This window comes from Psammomys obesus, unplaced genomic scaffold, assembly GCF_907164565.1.
Source record: "Psammomys obesus unplaced genomic scaffold, mPsaObe1.curated_primary_1811, whole genome shotgun sequence".
In the NCBI taxonomy this organism is placed as follows: Eukaryota; Metazoa; Chordata; class Mammalia; order Rodentia; family Muridae; genus Psammomys; species Psammomys obesus.
Window position 1 is genome coordinate 2,956,775 of NW_026596039.1, and position 26,230 is coordinate 2,983,004.

Sequence of the window (26,230 nt, forward strand, 5' to 3'; positions counted from 1 at the left end):
CACACACACACACACACACACACACACACACACACACACACACACACCAGGAAAGGAAGGCAGACAACATGGAAGCTTAAAGTGAAAGCTGATCTAGGGCTGGTGAGATGGCTTAGACACAGTGGTTCTCACAGTGCTGCGACCCTTTAGCACAGTTCCTCATGTTGTGGTGACCCCCAACCAGAACACTTTTGTCACTACTTCATAACTGTAATTTTGCCACTGTTATGGATATTTATGTATACTGTTATGTACGTTTTTTGGACACAGAGGTTTGCCACAGGGGTCGCGGCCTACAGGCTGAGAACCGCTGGCTTTCTGGGCGAGGTGACCGCTGTGCACTCCCAGCAACTGCTACGGAAAGGCTGAAGGTGAGCACTGGACCTGCCAAGTTCTCTGACCTCCACACGTGTGCTGTGGCCTGCACGTGGCCATGCTCCCTCATCATAGTCATGCACAACAATGATAATACACTTTAAAAAACTTGATCTCAAAGTGGAAACTATGAAACAACTGCTTGAATTTTTATTCCTAAAACAAGGAAGAAAAATATACCCTCTTTAGTATGGCCGATTTCCAAGTGAAAATGATCGATCTGCTTTTGAATGAATGACCTCCCCTGCAAGTGGAAGACCTCTCCCATCATGAAATACTCTAAAGTTTAGAGGGCTCAACGAAGGCCGAGAACCACTTCTGAAATTTACATTAGGGTTCCCCTCATACAGCTGCTCCCGGAAACACCCTGAACCACAAAATAGTAGGTTTCACAATAGTTACTGGCATTATTGCAAAGGTTTCTGGTTTTGCTTTTTTAATTTTTGAGACGGGGTCTTGCTATTTATATTTAGTAGCCCAGGCTGGCCTCCCTCCTGCTGCCTCAGCCTCCTGAGCTCCGGGATTCCAGGCACAGGTGTCCATGCCTGGCTACCAGCTATCTCTCATTATCATGATGTCAAACAGACTCACAACTTGTTTCAAACAAACAAAGAAACAAACAAACAAAAACCCAGGTCTGTCCAGGATGAGAAACAATGGTCAGGAGAGGGAAAAATTCCAACTCTAGTGTCTGAGCAGGCAACCATACTCTTAATCTCAAAGAGGCTTAACATGACTTCTGGGGGGGAACAGGAGAGGACCAGAGGGATGTAGATTCTCCAGTTTTTGCAAGCTCAAAGAGGAATACAGGCTGTGCTTCAGGTAATGGGGTTTACCATCGGCGACACTGATTTCCTGCTGCCAGCTATGCTTACGTACGTAGATCTGTCAAAAACTTTACAGGTTGCTAACAGAGCATGGCTGCTTCCTTTGCCAGGGCGCAAGGGACACACAGTGTCTCTGTGCACACTGTTTTGGTGAAGCTTGCTGCATCACTCCCGTGAGCTTGCCAGGCAGGTAAAACATACTTCTACATTAGCTCTGTGAAAGTGGAGGGGGACACAACCTCTGCCAGCTATTTTTTTCTCTTTCTTTCTTTTTCTTTTTTTTTTTTTTGTGAACCATTCTATTAATACCAATCAAATCGAGAAAATGATCAAATGAAATTGCATTTTGAGCATCGTAAGCTGTGTAATGTCTATTCTGTTAAATTGGGGCCTATAATTGCTTCTGTACTGAAAAGATACAACAAAGACAGCAATCATGGCATGTCATTATCCCAGACTAGAAAACCGGCCTTTGCAGGGAGGACTTCAAAGGCTTGTGGTTCTCAAATTGCATTTGGCTGCTATTGTTGAAGCGCAGGCAATCTTGATTAGGTGTTTACACTGAGGTAAGGCGCAGAGCAGAGAGTCTGAGTGCTTGGGTCTAGAGCCATTAAAAAATTGTACATTATGTTCCTTGCTTTGAAGTGAAGGTTTGTAGGGAGGAAAGCAACTCAGATTGAGGACAGCTGAGCTAGACTGGGCTGCGGCTTCTCTCTCAAAGAAACTCATCCGGTTTGTAGAGAATTAGACAGTGCTGCAGAGAGCAGAGCTGAGGCTTCGCCCAGAGCTGTGTGACAGCAGATCTGCATAACACACACTGACACGTGCCTCATGAACACACTGTTAGACTGAAATCACCGTGGGCTGTCCCCATGTTTCGCCTTACATCCTGCCTTTTCTACCGTCTTAGTGTTATTGGCCGTGGGGAGCTTCACATTAGTTGAGAAGGCTTTGTTATGCCGGTTCCTGATGGTAATGCACTGGCAACTAGCCACATGGCAAAATTTAATGAGCCAAAGTGTCAGATTAAAGAAGTATTATGTTTGTTGTATATATATGTGTGTGTGTGTGTGTGTGTGTGTGCTCATGCATGCATACATGAGCGATGTGCATGCCATGGTGCACAGGCGGAGATTGGAGAGCAACTGGAGGACTTTGTTCTTTCCTTCCACCACGTAGGCCCTGAGCATCAGACTCAGGTGGTCAGGTTGGCTGCAGGCATCTTAACCTGCTGAGCTATCTTGAGAGCCCAGAGTCAGGTTTTTTGCTGTCTCACCATTGTTCTGCTATATCAGCTACTTACGCTCCCCTTTGGGCCTAGTCACTGGGTCTATCAAGGTTTTCATTATTCATCTGGCTAATGAGTGCTTGGAAGCGCTTGCCCTGGGTTGTTTTATACCTGCTTACGTTTCCACGGCCAGCAAAAGAGACGGATTCAGGTTTTGTTGCCGTGAGGTGGCTTCGTTGACACTCAGCCTGGCTGCTTAAATTATCAAGGGGGTTTGCGTTTTTCAGCTGTGAAGAGACAATGCACGTGAAATATCTGTATTCTGTTGCCAGCCAGCCTCCATTCCTATAGAACACCTGAGAACATGTGTGCTCAGTATGAACTTGATACTGAGTTCTATGAATATGTATGTATGTATGTATGTATGTATGTATGTATGTATGTATGCATGTATGTATGGTTTCTCTGTGTAGGCCTGGCTGTCCTGGAACTCTCTCTATAGGCCAGGCTGGCCTCTAACTCGGAGATCAACCTGTCTCTGCCTCCCAACTGCTGGGATCAAAGGTGTGCACCACCAACACCCAACCGTGTATATATATGGTCTGTGTGAAGCTCATTCTCTGCTTGGAAACTACCCTTCACTTTGTTACCTATATTTATTTATTTTATTGAGGATTGAACCTAGGGCTTTGTGTATGCTGGGAAAGCTAGATTCTTATCCTTTAAATTTTTTTCCTTCTGAGACAGCATCTCATGAAAGTTACCCAGGCTGGCTTCTAACTCATCATCTTCTTGCCTTAGCTTCTGGAGTAGCTGGGATAATAGACCTGTACCATGTCCTATTTTATACTATTGGCCTTGGTGCAAATGTAACTTCCTCCATGAAGTCTTCCCTGATTCCCAAAGGAAGCAGTGATAGACACACTGTGTATTTTCTCTTTTCTAACACCCTGTGGCTTTGGTTATCATTGCTGTGAGGAAACACCATGACCAAAAGCAACCTGGGGAGGGAAGTCTTTATTCTGCTTACACTTCCACAACACTGTTCATCATTGAGTCAGGACAGGAACTCAAACAGGACAGGAATTTGGAGGCAGGATCTGATGCAGAGGCCATGGAGGGGTGCTGCCTACTGGCTTGTTTCTCATGGCTTGCTCAGCCTGCTTTCTCATAGAACCCAGGACCACCAGCCCATGGTCCCACTCATAATGGGATGAGCCTTTCCCCATCTATCATTAAGAAATTCCTTACAGCTGGATCTTATAGAGGCATTGTTCTCTCTCTTTCTCTCTCTCTCTCTCTCTCTCTCTCTCTCTTTTTTTTTTATAATTTATTCATTATATATTCTGATTGAAGCCTCCTCTCTTGTCTTCTCCCAGTCCCTCCCTCTTCTACCCTATCTCCCTCCCCTAGTCCACTGAAAGGGGGAGTTCTCCTCCTCTGCCATCTGCCCATAGCTTATCAGGTCTCATCAGGACTGCCTGGATCCTCTTCCTCTGTGGCCTGGTAAGATCACACCACCAGGGGCAAGTGATCAGAGAGCAGGCAACCGAATTCATGACAGAGGCAGCCCCTGCTCCCCTTAATTGAGAACCCACATGGAGACTGGGCTGCACACATGGTCTATACTCACGTGTAAGTGGATATGAGCTGTATAATGTAGGAGAGCCATACTAAAATCTACAGAGCTAAAGAAGCTAAACACTAAGGAGGACCCTAGGGAGGATGCTTAAATCTCACTCAGAATGGCAAGCAGGACAGATACCAGAAGCAGCAGAAGAGAGGAAACAGGATGGGAACCTATAGAGAGTCCTCTGAAAGGTTCCACCAACAGCAGATTGAAGCAGATGCTGAGACTCACAGTCAAACTTTAGGCAGAGCACAGGGAGTCTTCTAGAAGAAAGGGAGTACAGAAGGACACAAAGGGGACAGGAGCCCCACAAGGAGACCAACAAAGCTAAAAATTCTGAGACCATGCATGGAGAGGAGCTAGATGTAGCCAAAGCATTGTTTCCTCAGTTAGGATTCCTTCCTGTCACATGGCTCTAGCTTGTGTCCAGTTGACATAGCTTGTCATCACATCTTTCTCTACTGAAGTTCCATGATGGTGGAAGGGAGGGGCTGTGGCAGGGTTGCCGTGTTGTACAGGTCAGGGCACAGTGCATTTGTACTTCCTCGTGGCACTGAATGTGCCTGGCATACAGATGGCCAACAAAGAGAAACTACATGATGAGTTTGACCATGCTGTTCCCTGAGCTCTCCCACCTTTCTCAGAGTGGATAGAATCTGCTCTCTGTTTAAACACATTCCATATCCACGGGTTCAACCAGAGCCTGGCACATGGCTTGTTGAAGAGCACTTTCCCGGTATGCATGAAGCATTGCATTCACTCCCCAATACCACAAACAAAACAACAACAAAAAACCAAACAAGTATCCAACTGACCATGTGTTTTGTTTGGTTAGAAATCATCTTCCCCAAATATTTGTGTGGCGTGTTTTCTCATGGCCCCCAAATTCTCAGAGAGATGCTGCCACACAACCTAGTTTAAATTGTGATCTCCCCTAAACCCCTGGCAAAGCTTTTGATAACTGCTTGGCTTTAGCTTTCCCTTATTGCTAAAGTATTATGTCTGTTGTACAACCTCCTCTTATGCAATAAGTCTCTGTATCTGTCCATCCCTCCCTTTTTTTTCTTTTCTTTCCCTCTTCTTACCATAAGAGATCAGGTGTAGAACTTTCTGGTGGCTCAAAATTTTTGGATTTGGGAGCTTTTCAGATTTAGGGTTTAGGATTAGTGACTCTCAGTCTGCAGACCAGTTTCTAGTAAGTTCTGATTGTTTATGTGTCTCCTTCCGGCTCTTCCATAACATCTCGGTAGGATGCTCACAGACAGTAGCATGACTTGGCCACAGGTTCACAGCAGCCTGGGTCATTTAATACAAGTGTGGCAAAAATGGCATGCACTGACTTTGATTCAAATCGATGCAATGTGCCCTGTGTAAGACATCACAGAATTATCTAAAGTACATCTTTGAAAGCTCAGAAGTGACTAATCCTTAAAAATGATTAATTGTGCTAAGTTTCTGGTTTTCAAAAGGGCATGTGAAAGCTACGCGAGAAGTTTTCTTCTGTGTGGATCCCTCTTCAGTCACGTGGACTTAATGAAGTGTCACTCCACAGTGCCGAGCACTGCCACCAGAAGGAGGCCTCAGAAATGCCTCATATCGGAAAAACCATAAAGTTCAATTGGAATTACATAGTCATAAGTAAGTGCTCTTGTGTCAGTATAGGACAAAATAAGAAAATCTATCAATCAATGAACAGCCCCAGGGTGCCTACTGGGCAGAAGAATAATTTCTGTAAGTGCCGTGGAGCACTAAACTGAACCATTCCATAAGAGCAGAGTCCAAATATAGTTATAAAAGATGCCCATAACTTAAATGAGATAAAGCTAAATATTACAGACAACTCACAGCTTCTCTTAATTCAAAGCCATGGAAAAGGAGAGCAATTAAGTAGTGGGAGAGTGGTCTTATCCATAGGAAACTGTAAATACATCGAAGCATTCATTAATAAACATATCGTATAGGGCCTATGTGACATTAGAAGCATCCCCATATAGAATGTCATTTGAATATCCCAACAATCCTGACTCTGCCGTAGAAAGTAAACATTTGAGTTTGAGTTTTTTGAGACAGTAGCGTGTAGTCCCAGGCTGGGACAGGAGATCTCAGGGTATCCAAGGATGGCTTCGAACTACTGACTGCTTCTGCCTAAGTGTGGGGGTGACAAGCGTGTACCACTATGCTGGGTTCATGCAGCCTTGGGAGATCAGAACCAGAGCTTTGTGTATTGTAGTATGCAATCTGCTAACTGAGCCACATCCCCAATTTCAGGGAGCAAACGTCTGTAACCTCACTTTAACCAGGAAAACAGGGTTCCGCATGCTTTTGTGATTTGCCAGGGGCAACAAACGGCTCTAAAAGTAAAGGGCACAGGCCAGCAGGATGGCTCAGCAGAGACAGGTGCTTACCACCAAGCCGGAGGACCTGAGCTCTATCCCCAGAACCCACATGGTAAAAGGGGACATTGACTCTGGAAAGTTGTCCTTTGACCTCTGCATGTATGTGCTCCATGGCACGCATGTACCTATACACGTACACAAAACCATACAGAATAGAAAAACAAATCTGGCAGAAATAAAAGAGCCCCAAATCATACCTTTTTTTAAAAAGCTTCAAATTATATTGTTTAACTCAATAATCACCTACCTTCTCTCTTTCCCTCTCCACCTTTCTCCCAAATTTTGGATGAAGAGAAACTATTTTAAAATTACATTTATTTGCTAATATTTAGTTGTTCTGTGTGCCAGGGCTGACCTCATGAAAATGCGCATTCGCGCACACACAGACACACAGACACACACACAGACACACACACACACACACAGACACACACACACACACACACACACACACACACACACAGTGTGAGGTAGCACTCTGGGCTCCATGACTGATTCAGGTGTGAGGGAGGGAGAGGGAGGGAGCACATTCAGGTGTCTTCACAGGACAGAGACTACCCCCCCATCCCCACCACATGGTCTTGTTCCTCAAGCAAAGGTGTTTCCACCAAGGCAGGGCAAGTCAACATTTTTTGCAGATCTTTGCTTGTCTTTTGGATTCATCCCTTTGGGGCTCAGTTCAACAGACGCCGCCACACCAAACTACTTCAGTATGTGCAGCTTGTTTGGTTTTCTGTGAGATGTTACCTGTTTCTTGTCTGTGTCATATGGTTAAAAAGCAGGCTCCTGGAGAGATGGGTGGTTTGCACGCCTTCGTGAATGCGGCATCCCTTAGCACAGAGAAGAGAACCTAGCACATAGCTGGTGTTCAGTAAGCACTTGCTGACTGACTGGCCTGCTGCTGGTCCACAGATCTGGACACTGGCTTCTGTTTATGGCTTTACATGGTCCTGAGGATTACAGGCAATGGTAACCTTTCTGTATTTACAGTTGTAAAATACCTGTAATTTCTTTTCACAGTATTAGTAGGAAAGGGCCAAATCACACAGATAAGGCACTTAGAGCACTTCTGAACTCAGTCTAGACTCACCTTCATCTTCAAAGTCTATTGAAATCAAGACAGAAGGGCAGTTCATTTCAAAACAATTTCTGTTAATGGTAGGTCATATATCTGACTCAGATGCTAATGAGTTTCAAACACTCCAGGGCTCCTAAATAAGTCCCAGTGCTCACCAGAGCAGAAGCTGCATGGCGATGCTCAGGTGCCCTCTAGTGTGTGTTGCCTTTCATATCAGTTCCTGGCATCCTGCTCTGAACTCTTTGTCAAAAATGTGTGTGTGTGTGTGTGTGTGTGTGTGTGTGTACCTTTAAGCCCAGCACTGGGGAGGCAGAGGCAGACGGATCTCCGAGTTCAAGGCCAGCCAGCTCTATAGAGTGAGTTTCTGGACAGCCAGGAATGCATAATAGAGAATCCCGCTCCCCACCCCCACCCCCCCAAAAAAGAAGAAAGAATGTGTGGTAATGTGTACCAACAATTAAAAAAAGAAAAAGAAAAAGAAAACAGCAAGAAAGACCATGGAAAAACTGAGGTTAAGGCCAGGGGTTTCTTTCTGAATCAGGTGCGGGTAACTGACTGCAGCTGTAGGGTGAGAACGTAACATCAGCTTTACGAAGTTGCCGTTGGAAATGACCTTTGCCTTGCCCTCCCCCCCGCCCCACCCCAACAGGATTCCACATATCCCACGTTGGCCTGTACTTGCTACACAGCTAACAAAGGCCTTGAACTTCTGACACTTCCGCCTCCACCATCCCTGTGCTAGCATGACAATCACGAGCTACCATGCCTGGTCCATATGGTGTCAGGGAGCAAACCCAGGGTTTCATGCACGCCAGCAAGCACTTTACCCACTGGCCCCCAGCCCTCAGCCTATGCTGACCTTCATCTGTTGCTATTTTTCAATTTAGCTTTTAAAAAGTGATAGTCATAGCATGTAAGTGTGGTTAAAGACAACAGACACAGCTGGCTTTTAATCCCAGCACTGCAAAGGCAGAGACAGGCAGATCTATGTGCGTTCCGGGACGGCTAGGGCTATGTGGTGAGACCCTGCCTCAAAACAAGCCAATCCAGAAGAGAAAGAAAAAGAAAAACCAACAGGCATAAAAAGGCACAAGGTGGAAAGCTCTGCCAATTTCTTCCCACGCCTCTCTCTTGATCACCTCTGCAGTGTTGTTCCACAGTGTCTCACTGTACAGTCGAGTCTAGACATAAAATTTATAATCTTCCTGCATCATCTACAGCTGTGTGGGACATGTCAACTTGACATATATTTTTACTCCTTCTGTTTTTTTTTTTCTTTTTTCTCTTTTATATCTGCCTGTTTCATTCCTTGTATTTCTCTTACTGATAAATCCTGGTAAATTGACCAAAGCATTTCAGAGTGAGTCTTCATTTCTTAAATGGCCATAATGTCTCTCTCCTGCAGACCTACTGTAACTTCCTTAACTACTCCCTCCAAAACGAAGGCTATTTGGGTGGCTTCTGATCATTTGATATCACAAACAAGGTGGAAATGAATCATCTTGTAGAGGTGTTTCTTTTCAAGACTGCATACATCTATCTAGGACAAATACCTAGGAGTGGAGTATGTTGGGCCAAATAAAAATACTAATTACAAAATCATTTGCAGCACTTACTCTGAGTCAGGCTCTAATGTAAGCCCTCTCTGTACATCAGCCTACTCATTTGATATTCTTAACCACCCTATGAGGAAAATACTATTATTATCTCCTTTATAGACAAGAAAGCTGTGGCACAAAGAGGTTTAATAGCCCGCATAAGGTCACACAGCTAGCACAGGGCAGAGCCAAGCTATGTGGCTGCTTTTAGACATTATGTTGTAGTTTCTCTGGGAATGTAATTGTATTTTCCATAGCCATAAATCATCCTTTATTCTGGTTATGCTGATTTCTTCTCTCCGTGGCATTACTGAGCATTTTTATCAACAGGTCCACTGCTGATTAATTATAGGTGGAAATGAATTTCTATGTAGGATTAATCTGTTCTTATCTTGTAGTGACAGATGTTGAATATGTTCACAAAGCACTAAATAGCCACCTGTTTTAACTTCTCTGTGACAATCTGAGCTTTTCTGTATGTTTCTATGGGGACTTCAGTCTCCTGCTAATTGACACGGAAAAGGATAGCTTTAAGTATTAGAGATAGAATTTTACCTATGGTATAAATTAGGAAAAAATTTTCCTAGTTTGTTTCTCCTATTTTATGTTGTTTAAAGTTTTCTCTCATAGTTGTTTTTGTTATACACAAAGCCAAATTAGTAATCTCTTAAGGTTTCTAGATTTTTAAAAAATATTTCAGGGTTTGGACAGAATCCTCCTATGTTTTTTCTAGTGTTTTGACAGTTGAGGTTTACCTACTTGGAAGTTATTTTGTATGATGAGCATTTGGATTCAGTTTACTCTTTTCACTGGAGGCTACCCAGATTGCTGTTAGGAAAACTGAAGTGTTTCTTATTTTGCCATACAATTCAAAATTTGTGCCTACATATATATTAAATATTCTGATTTGACTTGTAATATATTGTAATCTCCAGTAGGATTCCACCATTCATTGCTCACCTGTGTGTTATGTTGTGTTGTGTTGTGTTGTGTTGTGGGTAGATGGGAGCGTAACAGTTTATGCACAGGCAGAGGTGAGCACATGACGTAGAGTGTTTTCTATATTATTCCCTTCCTTATGGCCTTGAGACAGGGTCTCTCACTGAACTTAGCGTTTGCTGTCTTGTCTGGGCTGGTGGGCCTGCAGTGAGCTCTTGGGGTCTGTCTGTTCTTACTGCTTCACATGCGGAGGTCACAGGAACACATTAGCCACACTTGGCTTTTTATGTGGGTCCTAAGGATTTGAACTCAGGTCCTGAAACTTGCAAAGCAAGTTCTCTTACCCACTGAGCCATCACCCTCCTCCCAGACCCAGCATTACTCTTAATTTCCACAGCTTTCTTTATTGTGCTTGCTTATTATGAACTTAATAACATTTTTTAAAACTTTAATTAAAAATACAAACAAACCAGATCAGAAGTTTTAGGCCATCTTCAGGTATATAAAGAGTTCAGGACAGCCTGGGCTACATGAAACTGTTTCAAAACCAAAATAAGAAAGAAAGAAAGAAAAGAAAGAAAGAAAGAAAGAAAGAAAGAAAGAAAGAAAGAAAGAAAGAAAGAAAGAAAGAAAGAAAAAGAAAGAAAGAAAGAAAGGCAAAGACAAACAAGCAAGCAAACAGAAACTCAACAAGACTTCAATGGGAAGCTGTCGCATGGTCATATATAACACATTTTTGTATTACTGTGTTCAATAAAACAAGTGGACACATATCACACTTATGGCACTGTTAGGCCAAATACATTTGTACCTTTTAAAAAAGAACAAGAAGAGTAAGGAAAAACAATCCATCTTGGAGAAATGATGAAGAAATGGTTTCAAATGCTATAAGCAACCAGAATCAAGACAGAACTTGCTGGGTGCAGTATCGCACACCTGTAATCCCAGCAACTTGGGGAGGTAGAGACAGGCAGATCTCTGTGAGTTCGAGGCCGGCCTGCTCTACAAAGTGAGCCAGAACAGCCAAAACAAACAAAAAACAAACAAAAAACATTTGAACCCAGGGCAAAGTGAACATCTCCTTCAAACAGCAAGTCAAGAGCTCAAGGACAGAAAATCTAATGTGAATTTATAGTTTCTTCTGTGACAAAACAAAAAGAAAAACCAGTCTGTGAGAACACTGACAACCAACACACCCTAAGACTGACTGCCAAGAGGACCTGTAACAATTATGCAAATTAGCAGTTAAGGGGTTAGCCACAAAGCTCATGGTAAATCTTTTCTCCCTTATACTGGAAATATAATTTCTTCTTTTGGCCTCACCATTGCCTCTCTTTCATGAGCTTGTCTAGGGACACCTCTGAAAGTAGTGACAAGAATTAGATGTAATCCCAGCACTCAAGGGGCTGAAGCAGGATGATTGCTATGAGTTTGAGGCTAGCCCTGGGGCAGCCTGAACTACAAAGCAAGACACTGATTCAAAGCAGAATGAAAAGTATTATTCTAGGCTGGGAGAGATGACCAGCAACAGACATTTTTCACTCTTGAATTTATTTATATTTTAAATAATGAATCAAGTGAAAATTGAAAATTCACAACAGTATTTTTGCTTGTTTGTGTTTTTCAAGACAGGGTCTCTCTGTGTAGCTCTGGATAACTGGGAACTCACTTGGTAGACCTGCCTCTGCTATCCGAGTGCTGGCATTAAAGGCGTGCTCCACCACTGCCTGGCTGAAATTTCACATAAGTTTTATGAAACAAAACAATAAAAAAATGTTGAAAACTAATGAAATTTAGCTGTTTTGATAATTCAGTTAAATATTCTGTACCCATTCCTGTGGGGTTTTTTGTTTGTTTGTTTGTTTTGTTTTTTCTAAGACAGGGTTTCTCTGTGTAGCCCTGGCTGTACTGGATTCTCTTTGTAGACCAGGCTGGCCTCGAACTCACAGATATCCACCTGCTCCTGCCTTCTCGAGTGCTGGGATTATAGGTGTGTGCTACCACACCCTGCTCATTCCTATGTTTTATTGTTAGTTACAAATGCAAAAATGTCACATTTCTAATCCTGAAAAGGGACTCCACCCTTACAGGTGATGAATTCCAAGGTGTTCTCGAGTAGGGGTGTAAAACTGCCAATCACCCAAGCTCTTGACTTAAGTGTATAGGACATATGGCATATTCATCAGGAGGTGAGCTGATAGGGTCCTTATTTGTGTGAATGAAATAAAGCTAGATTTACTTGTTATAACAGCATTTCTTTTTGTTGTTGTTGTAAATGTGAAATGTGTGTATAAATTGTGCATATATGTATGCAAATGGGTTTGTGTGTTCCTGTTTCAGACAAGGCCTTGCTCCATAGTCCAGATTAGCTTCATATTTGCCATCCTTCAGTCTCAGTGTCTCAAGTGATGAGACACTGTGCCTGGTGTCCAACAGGTCCATCATTTGGGAAATAACTTATCCTCAAGATGATCAGATGAGGGAAAGAGGGCATTTATTATTGTTCTAATTTTACATAATGGAGAGTCTAAGCTGTGATCATTTCGCACCACTTGCCCAGGGCAATGAGGGACAGTGCAGCGATTATGGAACTGGTAGGAGATAGGGTCATTTGAAGAACTAAAGAGAAAAATCTTCCGTGCTGTGCTCTGCTTCACAACGCCCCTTCACGGCCCCCCGGCTCAGCACCCAGCACCCACACAGAATCTGGGTGTAGAATCACTTCCGAGGCAAGCTGTGGTTCTAGGGGTGAATGTGTCACGTCACCTCCAATGTGCTGGGGTGCTTAGTAAGGTGGCAACCAATGGTGAGGTGAGAACAGAGACAATCAACACAGGGAATTAAATGCTCAGCCCTGCACTTCTTCTATTAGAACACACAGCAGAAATAAATTCCAAGGCACATAGACGGTATGCTGACACACACGCAGGCAAAATACTCGTGCACATAAACATTTAAAGTATTCCATGGGTCTTTGAATGGGGACATGTTAGGGATAGTCATTGAGTGTAGCGGTTACAGCTCGGTGGACCCCAGGTGGGCTTTATTTAGCAGGTGGGCTAGCAAGGCGGTGCAGCCGCTAAAGCCACTTACCACCAAGCCTTGAGGTAGATCCTCAGGATCCACAAGGAGCGAGAAAAGAAGTGACTCTTGTGAGCTGACCTCACACACGACCAAATACATACATATGCACCCCCCCTTCCCCTGACTAAATGAAACGAAAGCAGGAGGGAGAAAAAGAACAGGAGGAAGGAGGGGAAGAGGAAAGAGGTGACGCTTTACCCAGTTGAAGCTTTACTATGACATCATCGCCCAGAAAGGAGAGCCACCCAGGGCAGCTTCAGCAGAGATGTTTAAGCTGCTGCTACTCACCTGTTCGAGGCGAGTGTCTCCTCTCTTTTTGTTGTGAAGCTGAAGGTAAGAGTCTGTTTTAGGAGTGGGTAATCCCAAAGTCAGCTTGTTTTTTTCCACAAAATGTTGCTTGGACTTCCTTCTGCGCCGTCCACGGGACCCTGGCAGGAAAACTTCGTTGTGTGAGCTTGAACTCTTTGGGTACTGAGACAGGTCGCTGGATTTTTCCTCCTTGTCGCTGTCGCTTGGTTCGGAAAAGGACTCATTTTGGCGGGGGTCGTTCTCATAGTCCCGGCTTAGAAATTCGCTTCCAAGTAAGGAAGCTTCGCTTGGAGCGCTCCTCTTCTCGCTTCCTTTCTCGGATGGCTGTCTGATGGATGGCTCCCTGGAAGGGTAGAGTGGAGCCAAAGGCAGGTTTTCTGAAGAGCTATCTGCAGACCCTGGCAATGCTTCCACAGTCAATGGCTGCTCCTCCTCTTTCTTATTCTTCCAGTTGGGATCATATCGGAGGTCTGAATATTTGTCTTCTACCTGAGGTTGGCTGTCCGAAGCAAAAATGAAACGAGAGGTCTTTAATTAAAGTAAATTCCCAGTGGGTTTCACCTAAAGTGACAGTCCCCAACTGTGACAGACCCAATAAAATGTTCACACACAAAAAAAATTAACTCCCTCATTCGATTTCGCTTCACTATTTTATTCAAATTCAGTCTCAGACCCGGTACTCTTAATTTCCCTTTCATTCTCTAGATGGTGAGGGTGCATCTAAGACTCAAATTAGAACCACAGCAAAGATCTAATTACCCAAGCTCACTGAAATCTGTAGTAAAAATGGTTGCCAACTAAATCCTAAAAGCAAGAAAACAAAACAAAAACAGATGTCTGCAATGTTAAGCCAGCGTGCCTCTCTGGTTCGTAGAGTCCTATTGCTTATGCATACAAACGGCGATCTGTTATTTCTGCTGCTGAAGATAAAAGTACGATTCACATTGGACGGCTTAGGCTTGTAGTTCAGTTGATAGAGTACCTGCCTGCCATGTATGGAGCCCCATATTTTATCCCTAGCATTAGGCAGGACTAGGGAGGTGGAGGTGGCTGGAGGATCAGAAGTTCAAGGTCAACCTTGACTACAAGGTATGTGGAGTTCAGCCTGGACTACATGAAACCCTGTCTCAAAACAGAAAGAAGGGAGAGAGAGAGGTGGGCTGTGGGAAGGAAAAGCTTAACAATTTACACCTTAGCTAGTTCTATGCATATTCGAGTTCTTATCTCTAGGGAGGGAGGTATATAATGCCAATGTGAATTTCTCCTCTTGGGAGGAAACGTCAGGCTTTTATCCAGACTGAATATCTACATACACAGGCTCTTCTTTCTTTTCAGGGATTTTGGGCTCCAGTCCTCTTATCTGTGGATGTTTATCAAGCATTCTGCAGAAAACCCCACAGGCTTAGAACAGACTGTGGCTCAGGGCCCTGGCTGTCACAGCCATGCAGGTGAGCCTCAGCAGACAGGTCCTCGTGGGTCTTGAGTTCTAGGACAGTCTCACGAAATTAAGGTTAAGGACGTGATCCTGTCTGAGGAAAGTAAACTGGACCTCAAATAATGTCCTCCCATCTGCCATAACAGCCTCAATTTGTAAAGTAGCCCCCAGTCTTAACCGAAAAAGAAAGAAAGAAAAAAAAAAAGCTGGTAATATGGCATATTTAATGGCCTCTTTGATCTTCAAAAGCTAAATGGGAGAGATTTTTCCTTGCTGAGGACAGTGGATGCAATCCTCTAATCAAAAAGAAAATGTAAATCACTCAGCTTTTTATGCTATTTGATATTCCTGTTTACAGAGGGCATAATTCTATGCTGGGTAAACAAACTAATGGTCCCCACGATGGCAATTTACCCTTCTTAACGTGAACCTAGATATCTTTGATTCAATGTAAAGCAAAGAACTCATATGTTTTTCTCAATTGTCATTGTGAGTTTTTCAGCTCTCCTAAGAGGGTGGGAGCCTTTCAGACAGAGGCAGCAGTTCCCTTTCCTAGACGGGATTTTCCCCTAACAAAACTCTGGAGAGACAGTGGTCCATCTGTCAGGAAATGGGACATCACTGTGTCTCCCACACAGATACCACAAGATGGCCTGTCTTCAAGGCCATAATGGGCAGGTCCCTCCTGTGGGTTGTCTGTCCTACAAAAGTCAGTATTTGGACACTGGGTATTTGACCTTCTTTTTTGAGGCAGTTTGTTTCAAGTGGGGATGTTGTCTTTCTTTCATTTCTCATGGCTGACTAAAGACTGGCGGGAAGCCATGTATCCTAAAGGGCTCTGTGTATGTGCTCACTGACTTTTCACCTCAGTGATGCTGTCACCTAAAATCATGGGCTGCAGGTATGCCTTCCTTCCCTAATCTCTGTTTAATACAAGGTGGTGTTCTATGGGCAGACAAGTTAAATGCTTCTAGAATAAATACCTGCGTCTCCATAAATACTCTGACATAGTATAGCAGTTGATACTTATTTAAAAAAAGTAGCAACATAATTAAAATCTCAATATGAAGACACTTCTTGAACTGGGGCATATCAGTGAATGATTTTAGGATTTGTCATATACTAAGCGACCTAGGGTTTAACTGCAGCTGTTTACATGGAGAAGAAAGCTCATCATTTTCTTTAAGCAAATACAACTTTCTAAAACAAACAAAGGTTCTATTCCCATATCCACAGTTTACTGAAAGGGAAAACGGAATTTAACTTTACTCATTAGCTCACAGTTGTTTTGACAAGTGTTTACTGAGCACTTACTGAACTGGGAGATACGTGTTAAGTGGCCCAGCATTGGGTTCACAGCTTGGTGGAGAAACAAAGAAAACAAACAATTAACACTGTGGAGCGATGCCTGCTCTGGCAGGGACCACAGGGCCACCTGGGCTCAGGAGTGACCTTGCTTGTGTCTCAGGAGGTTGGGGAGAGTTTTCTACAGGAAGTCGTGCCCATGACCCAAGGCTAAGGAAACATGTACCGGGCTGAGAGAACAGCGGTGAAGGGAACAGCAGGAGTGGAGGGGACAGAACAACTTTGCCTCCGGAGAACAAATGCTCTGCGATAAGGCAGGCTGGGAAAAGCTGAGCCTCAGAGCTCAAGGTTAACCATAGGCCAGATATGCAAGGGCCTCATAAACTCTGCAAGGGTTTGGGCTTAGGTAAATTACATAAGTTTCAGAGAGAAGACTGGTCGCCGATCAAGAACAGCTGAAGGGATGAGTTTTGGGGTGGCCTTACACTCACATTCTTTTGAAGACATTTAGAACAGTCTTCTTGATGACCAAACCTGGCATCACTGTGCTGGAAGGATGACTCAGTGGTTAAGAGCTCTTGCTGCTCGTACAGAGGACCAGGGTTTGGTTCCCAGGACTCACATGGTTGCCGCATAACCACCTGTATCTCCAGTTCCAAGGGATCCATATTTAATTGCTCGATAATATCTCAAAATCCACCTGGACCCTGTCATCCTGTTACCCTAAGATAACCCAGTTACTGGTGTAACCAAGCAACATCTGGTATTTATGAAAAACAGGAATTTGCTATGGTGTGGGTTTTAAATGCCTCAGGGAGGCCCACGTGTTGAAGGTTTGGTCCCCAGCTTGTGACAGTATGAGAGGTGGTGGAACATTGAGGAGCTGGGGCCTCAGAGAAGGAAGCTAAGTTACTTAGCTTCCTTCAAAGCCATGCTCTTTGGGCCACTGGAGCTTTACTCTCTCTCTGTGTTTCTTGGCCACCATGGGGTGAACAGGGCTCCTCTCACAGATGCGTCTGCCCTGAGATTGCCACAGGCCTAAAGAGACAGGGCCAAGTGCCTGTGGAAGTGTGAGCCCAGAAAGACTGCTCCTCCTGTTAATGTGTTGATTTCAGGCACTTCACCACAATCACGGAAAGAGGCCTTCGATGTTCGGAGGGAACGTAGTTACCTATTCTTACTCCTGTGATTGCATTAGAGAAACCCGGCACTCTGACTGGTCACTGTGCTTAACCAGCCTCACACGGTGATGGCCAGTAGTCATCCATACGGTCATGATGCTTTGTTTGTCTGCATAATGATGTGGAGTTCTGTGGTTCTGGGAGAGGCTACAGCCAAGTGTGGGAGGACAACAAACAGCTCTAGAATAGAATTGCCTGCCCTTCGTTCCTGGTGCCACTGATCGCTTTGTGAACAATGGGCAGATTATTTAATTTCTGTGCCCGACAGAGTAAGGATGGGGTAAAGAGCAGCCAGGAGAGCGTGTCGGTGAGCTCTGTCAGCAGGTTTCGTTCACTGCCTAGTGCACTCAGTCTCCAGGACATCACAGTTGTTGTTATGCTCCCTGCTGATGAAGCTCAAGGGCTTCTTCTCCCCGCCCCCCCCCCCCAGGGCTTAAGATATTTCCACGGCATGAGGTGCTAAGTGGTACCCTAGAGGCCTGAGAGATATAACACTCATTAAAAAACAAAATCCAGTTTTTACACATGACTTAGGTTCTGAGGGGAATGTCTGAACCATAATTTAGGAAATGGGATTAAGAAAAATCAGTGAATCCACATGATGAAATATAATGTCAAGGCCCTCATAATAAATTCCCCTTCTTAAAGAAATGGCAGCATGCTTTGAATCCCAGCACTTGGGAGGCAGAGGCAGGGGGATCTCTGAGCTTGAGGCCAGCCTGGTCTACAGAGTGAGTTCTAGGACAGCCAGGAACTCACTTTTTTTTCTTTCTTGCAAAATAAATAAAGGGAGGGAGGGAAGGAGGGAGAGAAGGACGAAAAAGGGGAGAGAGGGAGAGAAGGAAAGAGAGAGAGCAGGTTGGAAGATCATCATGCAGTTTTAAGCAGAAACTAGATACTCTGAAAGGGGCTGGGGACAAACAAGAAGAGATGAGCTGCCGAGAAACATGTTTCTGAAGCAGTTGTCAGAAGGGAAGCACCAAGGAAGTTGTATTATACAAAAATAAACAAACAAACACCCCCCCCCCCCCCATGAAACAACCATGGTTCCCGTGAAGGCTTTACGGTCGTGGGCCCATCTATTTTGGCAATGGCTGTCTCTAAACATCTCCTTCACCATTCCAAATGGAAGACATGTTGCAACTAATGGGAGGCTTTTTCCTTTTTTTTTTTTTTTTTCAAAATCATGTGCATGGAAAATTGTAATGCCTCCCAGAGATGAATCAAGTTGTTGAAACAGAACATGACACTAAAGGACCCCATTGTACCGAGCTCATGTGCTAAGAAGCCCAATTGTGCTTTGCAGTCTGGGTCAACACACGGGGATAAAATGAGTGTGAAGAGCTCTTTCACAGCACTCATCTGCACGCGGAACGTGCCCCTCTTCTCCTCCTCATCCGCTAGGAAGGTCACGCAGACAATGAGAACACAACTCCTTTGTTACCCTTCAGACAACAGATGTCGGGGCTCCTCTTCAGAGGCCCGGGCTAGAAATGGATGCAGAGGGGAGAGGGAGTGGTGGTGGTGGGGGAGTCTCACATGGGTTCAGTGGGGCATTTGCTGCCTTTAATGGACCATGTTTGAGTCCGTGCTGTGATAACTTCAAACAAAATAAAATCAAATCTCCATTTAATGAAGAGCCTCATACTCAGTTTGTATTCAATCAAAAAAAAATTACTAAAATTAGAGCATGTTTCTAGTTCAATTAACATCCTCCACACTCACAATAAAATATTCAATAACTGGCCATTTTGCCTGTTGAGGAGGGGAATAGAAGCAAAGCCCCACCGTTAGTTCGCTGTTATTTACTTGCCACTTTATGTTAAGCAGGCAGTTAGATTGAAACTGCACATATTATTACTGATTTAGTTTTCACTTAATCCTTTGAAACAGAATAATTATTCCCAATTTATATGCCATTAAATCTTTTATGCACACGAGCAACAAATTCAATTTTTGTTTAAGTGTAGAGTTTCTGATGCTCTTTAAAGGAGCCTCAAAACTGACAATTGTTTCTGAGGGTTCCTAAATCCTATCTCATCCTGCTCTTCTTATTAATGGCTTTTAAGGAAATAACATGCAACAAACCCAAAAGATTAAAAATTCACTTTTACAGGTATGAAAGAAAATGTTTCCACAGGCACATTTTGTGGTGATTATTTATAACCCATAAATATTCATTTAATGGAGGCATTTATTTTACTTAAATAATTAAACATTTTAATAGAAAAACAATAGCTTAATGAACTGAAGGTAAAACCTGTCTATAGAAAAACACTAAAATGAAGGGGGTTAATTGTTATTCAGTGAACTTTGCTTACAGCAATTACATCATTTGGTAATTTTGACTCAGATTCCTCTCCCTTTTTTTTCAACAATAGACTTGTGTTCTTGTGTTGTTTTTGTTTTAAGACAGTGTCTCTCCACATAATCCTGTCACCCTAGTTCTTGTTATGTAGACCAGGCTGGTCTCAAACTCACAGAGATCCAGCTGCCTCTGCCTCCCAGATGCTGGAATTAAAGAAATGAGCCTTTAATACAATGGGCTTCAACAACAGATCTGTGACTGTTATAACCAGGTGTTTGTCCCAAGTAATTGCCAGGACCAAGCTCAATTTAAGGACGACCTGTGAGTAAAGAGAAATAAACTACTGAAGAGCTCATGTTAGCGACCACAATGTCAAATTTTAGCATCTCACTTCTGCTGAGTGACAGTTATGCAGGACAAAGTCTACATCATCATAAGAAATGTCATGCTGTTATAGTAGCCTTGATCAGGGTTTTGCTGAATCCCATTAAGGGAAGGCTTTCTCTTTCTGGTTAAAAGAATGGCGTCCTTTGCTTTACAGAAGCTTTTCAATTTCATGAGGTCCGATTTATTGATTGTTGCTCTTAGAGCCTGTGCTGTTGGTGTTCTGTTCAGGAAGTTTTCTCCTGAACAGATGAGTACCAATGAGTTCTAGGGTATTCCCCACTTTTTTTTCTAGCCGATTTAATGTGTCTGGTTTTATGTTGAGGTCTTTGATCCACTTGGACTTCAGTTTTGTGCACGGTGATAAGTATGGATCTATTTTCATTTTTCTACATGTAGACATCCAGTTGGACCAGCACCATTTGTTGAAGATGCTATCTTTTTTCCATCGTATGGTTTTGGCATCTTTGTCAAAAATCAGGTGTCCGTAAGTGTGTGGGTTTATTTCTGGGTCTTCTGTTCGATTCCATTGATCCACCATTCTGTTTCTATGCCAGTACCATGCAGTTTTTATAACTGTTGCTCTATAGTACAGTTTGAGATCAGGGATGGAGATACCTCCAGAAGATCTTTTATTGTAGAGGATTGTTTTAGCAATTCTCGGTTTCTTGTTATTCCATACGAAGTTGAGAATTTTTCTTTCCAGGTCTGTAAAGAATTGTGTTGGCAATGTCATCAAAACAAAGCGACTGCCTACAGATTGGGAAAGAATCATCACCAACCCTTTATCTGACAGAGGACTCATATCCAATATATATAAAGAACTAAACAAGCTAAAAAGCAATAAACCAAGTAATCCACTTAAAAAATGGGGAACAGAGCTAAAGAGAGAATTCTCTGTAGAGGAATATCAAATGGCAGAGAAGCACTTAAAGAAGTGCTCAACCTCATTAGCCATTAGGGAAATGCAAATCAAAACAACCCTGAGATTTCACCTTACACCCATCAGAATGGCCAAGATGAAAAACTCAAGGGACAACACATGCTGGAGAGGTTGTGGAGAAAGGGGAACCCTTCTCCACTGCTGGTGGGAATGTAAACTGGTACAACCACTCTGGAAATCAATCTGGCGCTTTCTCAGACAACTAGGAATAGCGCTTCCTCAAGATCCAGCCATACCACTCCTAGGCATATACCCAAAAGAGGCACAAGTACACAAAAAGGACATTTGCTCAACCATGTTTGTAGCAGCTTTATTTGTAATAGCCAGAAGCTGGAAACAGCCCAGATGCCCCTCAACTGAAGAATGGATGCAGAAACTGTGGTACATCTATACAATGGAGTATTACTCAGCAATGAAAAATAAGGAAATCATGAAATTTGCAGGTAAATGGTGGGACCTGGAAAGGATCATCCTGAGTGAGTTGTCCCAGAAGAAAAAAGACACGCATGGTATATACTCACTCATATAAACATACAATGTAGAATAACCCCACTAAAATCTGTACATCTAAACAAACTAAGCAAAAGAGAGGACCCTAACTAAAATGTTCAATCCCCATCCTGAAAGGCAAAGAGGATGGACATCAGAAGAAAAAGAAAATAGGAAACAACCTCGGAACCTGCTACAGAGGGCCTCTGAAAGCCAGAAGAAAACAGGAAACAACCTTGAAACCTGCCACAGAGGGCCTCTGAAAGCTTCTGCAGTTTAGACTGTCAAAGCAGATGCTTAGCCTGATGGCCAACTGATGGGCAGAGTGAATGGAATTCTATGTAAGAAGTGGGAAATAGTAAGAGCTGGAGGGGACGGGAACTCCACAAGCAGAGCAACAGAACAAGATAATTTGAACACAGGGAACTTCCCAGAGACTCATACTCCAACCAAGGACTATTTGTGGAGATGACCTGGAACCCCTGCACAGATGTAGCCCATGGCAGTTCAGAGTCCAAGTGGGTTACATAGTAATGGGAAGAGGGACTGCCTCTAACATAATCTGATTGGCCTGCTCGTTGATCACTTCCCCCTGAGGGGGGAGCAGCCTTATCAGGCCACAGTAGAGGACAATGCAGCCACTTTTGATGAGAACTGATAGACTAAGATCAGAAAGAAGAGGAGAACCTCCCCTATCAGTGGACTTGGGGAGTGGCATGCATGCAGGAAGGGGAGGGAGGGTGGGATCGGCAGGGGAGGAGGGAAGGGCTTATGGGGGGATACAAAATGAATAAAGTGTAATTAATAAAAAAATTAAAATTAAAAAAAAAGAAAAAAAAAAAAGAATGGCGTCAACTGCTGGTCTGGGTAAGACCCTAACATTCCAAGCTACTCAAAACATAAGAGTCGATCCAGTTGATTGACTGGATAAGGAACCACACCCCAGAAAGGTGGATTCCTTTAATGCCATGATAAAAAGAATTAATTATCGCCTTAATGAGATAATGTTCCTTTCCTTCCCAGAAATCTCGTTGTACATGTGGTAACTACAAGCCTGCCATGAGGGTTTCTTAATCTGTTCACACTTCTGAGCCCTGACTCAGAAAGGTGCAATCCATCTCCCCTGCTTTTCCGCTCCCTATCTCTTTCATATGTTGACCAGAAGGTATTTATTTTTTGCTCTGGAGCTTTGAGCTTTTTTTTTTTTCTACCTCTCTGAAGCTCTCTCCCTTTTCTTCTATAGCTGCTCTCTGAACCTCTATGATTAACTTAAAAAGGGAAGTCTTTAATACTATTTATTTATTTTTATTTCATGTGTGCTGTTTTGCCTGTATGTGTATGCACCACTTGAATGCAGTGCCTGAGGAGTTCAGAAGAGGGCATCAGATCCCTTGGAACTGGAGGTACAGAGGATTATGAGACATGTCCATTCTGGGACTCAAACCCCAGGTCCTCTGCAACAGCAGCACGTGCTCTTAATTGCTGGGCTATCTCTCCAGGCCCTCTCTTCATATTAATTTGTAAGATGGGGCTCTCCCAAATTTCCAGTAATTATGACATAGCACTTGGAGCCACAGTTTCTCTTTCTTAGTGAGTTTATGACATGACTTGCAGACATTTTCTAGGGAAGGTTTGGGTGTCCCTTTTATTCACCAAAAGAATTGTGAAGACTACAGAATGTCTTGTTTTGAACTTCTTATGTATCTAAGAGCGAACTTTGTGTTCCCTGAGTCACACTCCTGAAGTGCTGGGATTACAAGTATGTACCACCATGCCCAGTTTATGAAGTGCTGAGATGGAACCAGGGATTTCTGCATACTAGGCAAGCACTCTACCAACTGAGCCACATTCCTAGCCAAGACCTCAATTTTTAAGATTTTGGGGTACTTATACCTCCTTGAAACAGTGTACACTTTACATGTTAAATGTGAGATTAATGATATTGGAATGTATAGTTGACATCATGTGAAAAAAAATGGACAGGTCTTACCCCTGTGGGGTGGTTTTTAGTAAGCATGACCACTGTAGGCTCACGTTTGCATGCTTGGTTCCTAGTTGGTGGAACTGCTTTGGGAAGGATTGAGAGGTATGTAGTCTTGTTGTGGAGGTAGGTAGGTGGTGGTAAGGTTTCAAAATCTCATGCCAGGCTCAGTCTCTGTCTCTGTGTCCCTGTGTCTCTCTGCCATGAACTTGTGGATCAGATGTAAGCTCTCGGATACTGCTCCAGTGCCATGTCTCCTTGCTCCCATGATTCCCACCATGATGATCATGGACTCAGCCTCTGACACTGTAAGGAAATCCCCAATCAGATGGTTTCTCTTTTAAGTTCCCTCTTTTAAGTAACACTTGGTCACAGTGTCTCTTCACAGCAATAGAAAAGTAACTAAGACACCAGGTTCTGATCAATGGTGTGAGCCTGAGCAATTCTCTTCATTTTTCAAGGTCACGGCTCCTCCTTTCATATAAGAGGAAACTGGCTGACCTTTATGAGTTAGGTTGGCTTACCAGGTAAAACTTCTCAGTGTTAGTAAGTATTGGGAAAATCACTTAATTTAAATGTGATACACTAAAAATTATACTAACTAAAATGCATTGTAACACTAACACTAAAAATGCATTAAACTGGGCTTGATGACTCACGGTGGGAATCTCAGCGCTTAGGAAGGACTTCCATGAGTTCAAGGTCATCCTAAGTTACACAGTGAGACCCTGCCTCACATGACCAGATGGCTCCGCAAATAAAGACATTCTATTCTCCTGACCCATGTGGTAGAAGGAGAGAGCCAATCCCCAAAAGTTGTCCTTTGATTTCCATGACTGAATTGTGACATGTGTGTTCCCCCACACAGATTAGCTAGTTTTCTTAAAGAAAGGAGATTGAAAAAATATAGTTACCAAAGTTTTCTAGATTTCCCAACTTGCCAGGAAGTGGAAACAGAAGAGGTATGGGCAATAATTAAACTATTCCTTTAATTTTTGTCTTCTTGATAACCTCACAGGATTGTGGGTAAATAATTGTGCTTTCTACATTTTTTTTTTTTTAAAAACTGGCTGTGTACTTACTACCCCAGTTTTTAAAGTAACCAAGGAAGGAACTAGTTTCTGGGGCAACAGTGGAGAGCCCCTGTGAGCGTTCATGACTAGCATTTCTGGCAGGAGGTTGGCCTTTAATAGACACAGTCCACGCCCCCACACACTCCTTACTTCCTCCTTGACAGCCCACCTGTCATGACGGCACCACGCCTGCTCCGAGGAGTGCACCAGGGTTTAACTGAGACATAGTGAGCAAACACAGTGAGCAAAAATGAATGTAAAGAAACAGCTGATCCCTACAACAAAAAGCACCACTTTGATATAACCGTTCCCACAAAGAAGATTTTAGCTGCTATTCTCCCAGATAGGTTAGGACTCCTAAAGCCTGTGGTATACAGGGTAATGTATTTAAAGAAGTTGGCCAACCGATGATCTTAAGTTTAACAGACAATAGAAACCAGCATAGGTGAATGCCGCTAGAAAGGAGCAAGAATGAAAGTTAATTCCCAGAACCTTCTGGAATGGTCTTCATAGCCCTAGAACATGATTACCAGTCTTGAATGTCTTTCTTATTTTTCCAACTGCTGGGGAAAACAAAACAAAACAAAACAAAACAAAACAAAACAAAACAAAAAACCCACAACCCTTATAAGGAACGGTAGTATAGTCTCAGCTTAAATATTTTTCAAGTGTTCTAGAAAACAGCTGTAAGTAAAAAGGAAAGGAAAACAGCTGGAGAAATGCAGGGGGGTAAGGGAAGGAAACTCCTGATATTTGATCATCACTAAGACTTTCTTGACCCACTGTGTTTGTTTAGACTCTTCAATACTCCTCTTCAAGCCCTATAATTAAGTAGTCAATATTTTTCCTGATCCTTGAATCATTACTAGAAGCAACATACTTTAATGTACTGAATGCAGGATTATATCATATAACACAGTAAAATAAAAGTTGACCATTACCAAGTCAGTCCCCCACCCCTTTCCAACAGTTTTTGAGTGCTTAATCAGGCTTCGAAGCCTTTACCTGCTGAGCCATCTCAACAGCCCTATCTTTAACTCTTTGTTAGTAAAGTGGAATCCTTTATCAGACTATCCCACAATTGCATATTTCATTTTATGGCATTCATTTATTCATTTTATGTGTGTATGGGTGCACTTATGGAGGTCAGAGAATGGCTTGTAGGAGTCTGTTCTCTCCTTCTTTTCCGGTCTTGGGGATCAGGCTCAGGTCATCAGGCTTGGTGTTAAGTACTTGATGGTAAGCTATTTTAGACCTGTGAGTACACATTCAGGTATTCACAGTTAGAGACTCGGGCTGGTCATCTAGTAACTTCTGCATAGGTCCTAAAGCCTCAGTTTCTTATCTTCGAAATAATGGTAATGCCTCAAGGCACGGCTCCCATGTGAGTGTCACATGTGTGAAGTCCTGGGATCACTCTTTAGGACTCTAATAAGAACTAAATTTTTAAATTAAATTAAGCTATCTAGAAGTTCCAACCAAGATAAAGAAAATGTATGAAGCAGATACCTCTACAAATATATATAAATATATATTTTTTATATACAAATATATAAATATTCTTATAAGTAAGACCTTGTTAAGCACACATGCTAGGTACCAGATGGCTGCTTTCTGATTTTCTTCTTCTTCTTCTTCTTCTTCTTCTTCTTCTTCTTCTTCTTCTT

At 43.0% G+C, this 26,230-nt stretch overlaps 1 protein-coding gene across 2 annotated transcripts in view; it reads right to left on the bottom strand.

Moving 5' to 3' along the window:
• Positions 1 to 26,230, bottom strand: part of Jhy (junctional cadherin complex regulator) — a 60,311-nt gene that overhangs the window by 27,007 nt on the left and 7,074 nt on the right. For both annotated transcript variants that reach the window (XM_055622145.1, XM_055622146.1), the window contains exon 3: positions 13,444 to 13,963. In XM_055622145.1, the coding sequence (XP_055478120.1) occupies positions 13,444 to 13,963 (520 nt within the window). The remainder of the gene's footprint in view (positions 1 to 13,443; positions 13,964 to 26,230) is intronic.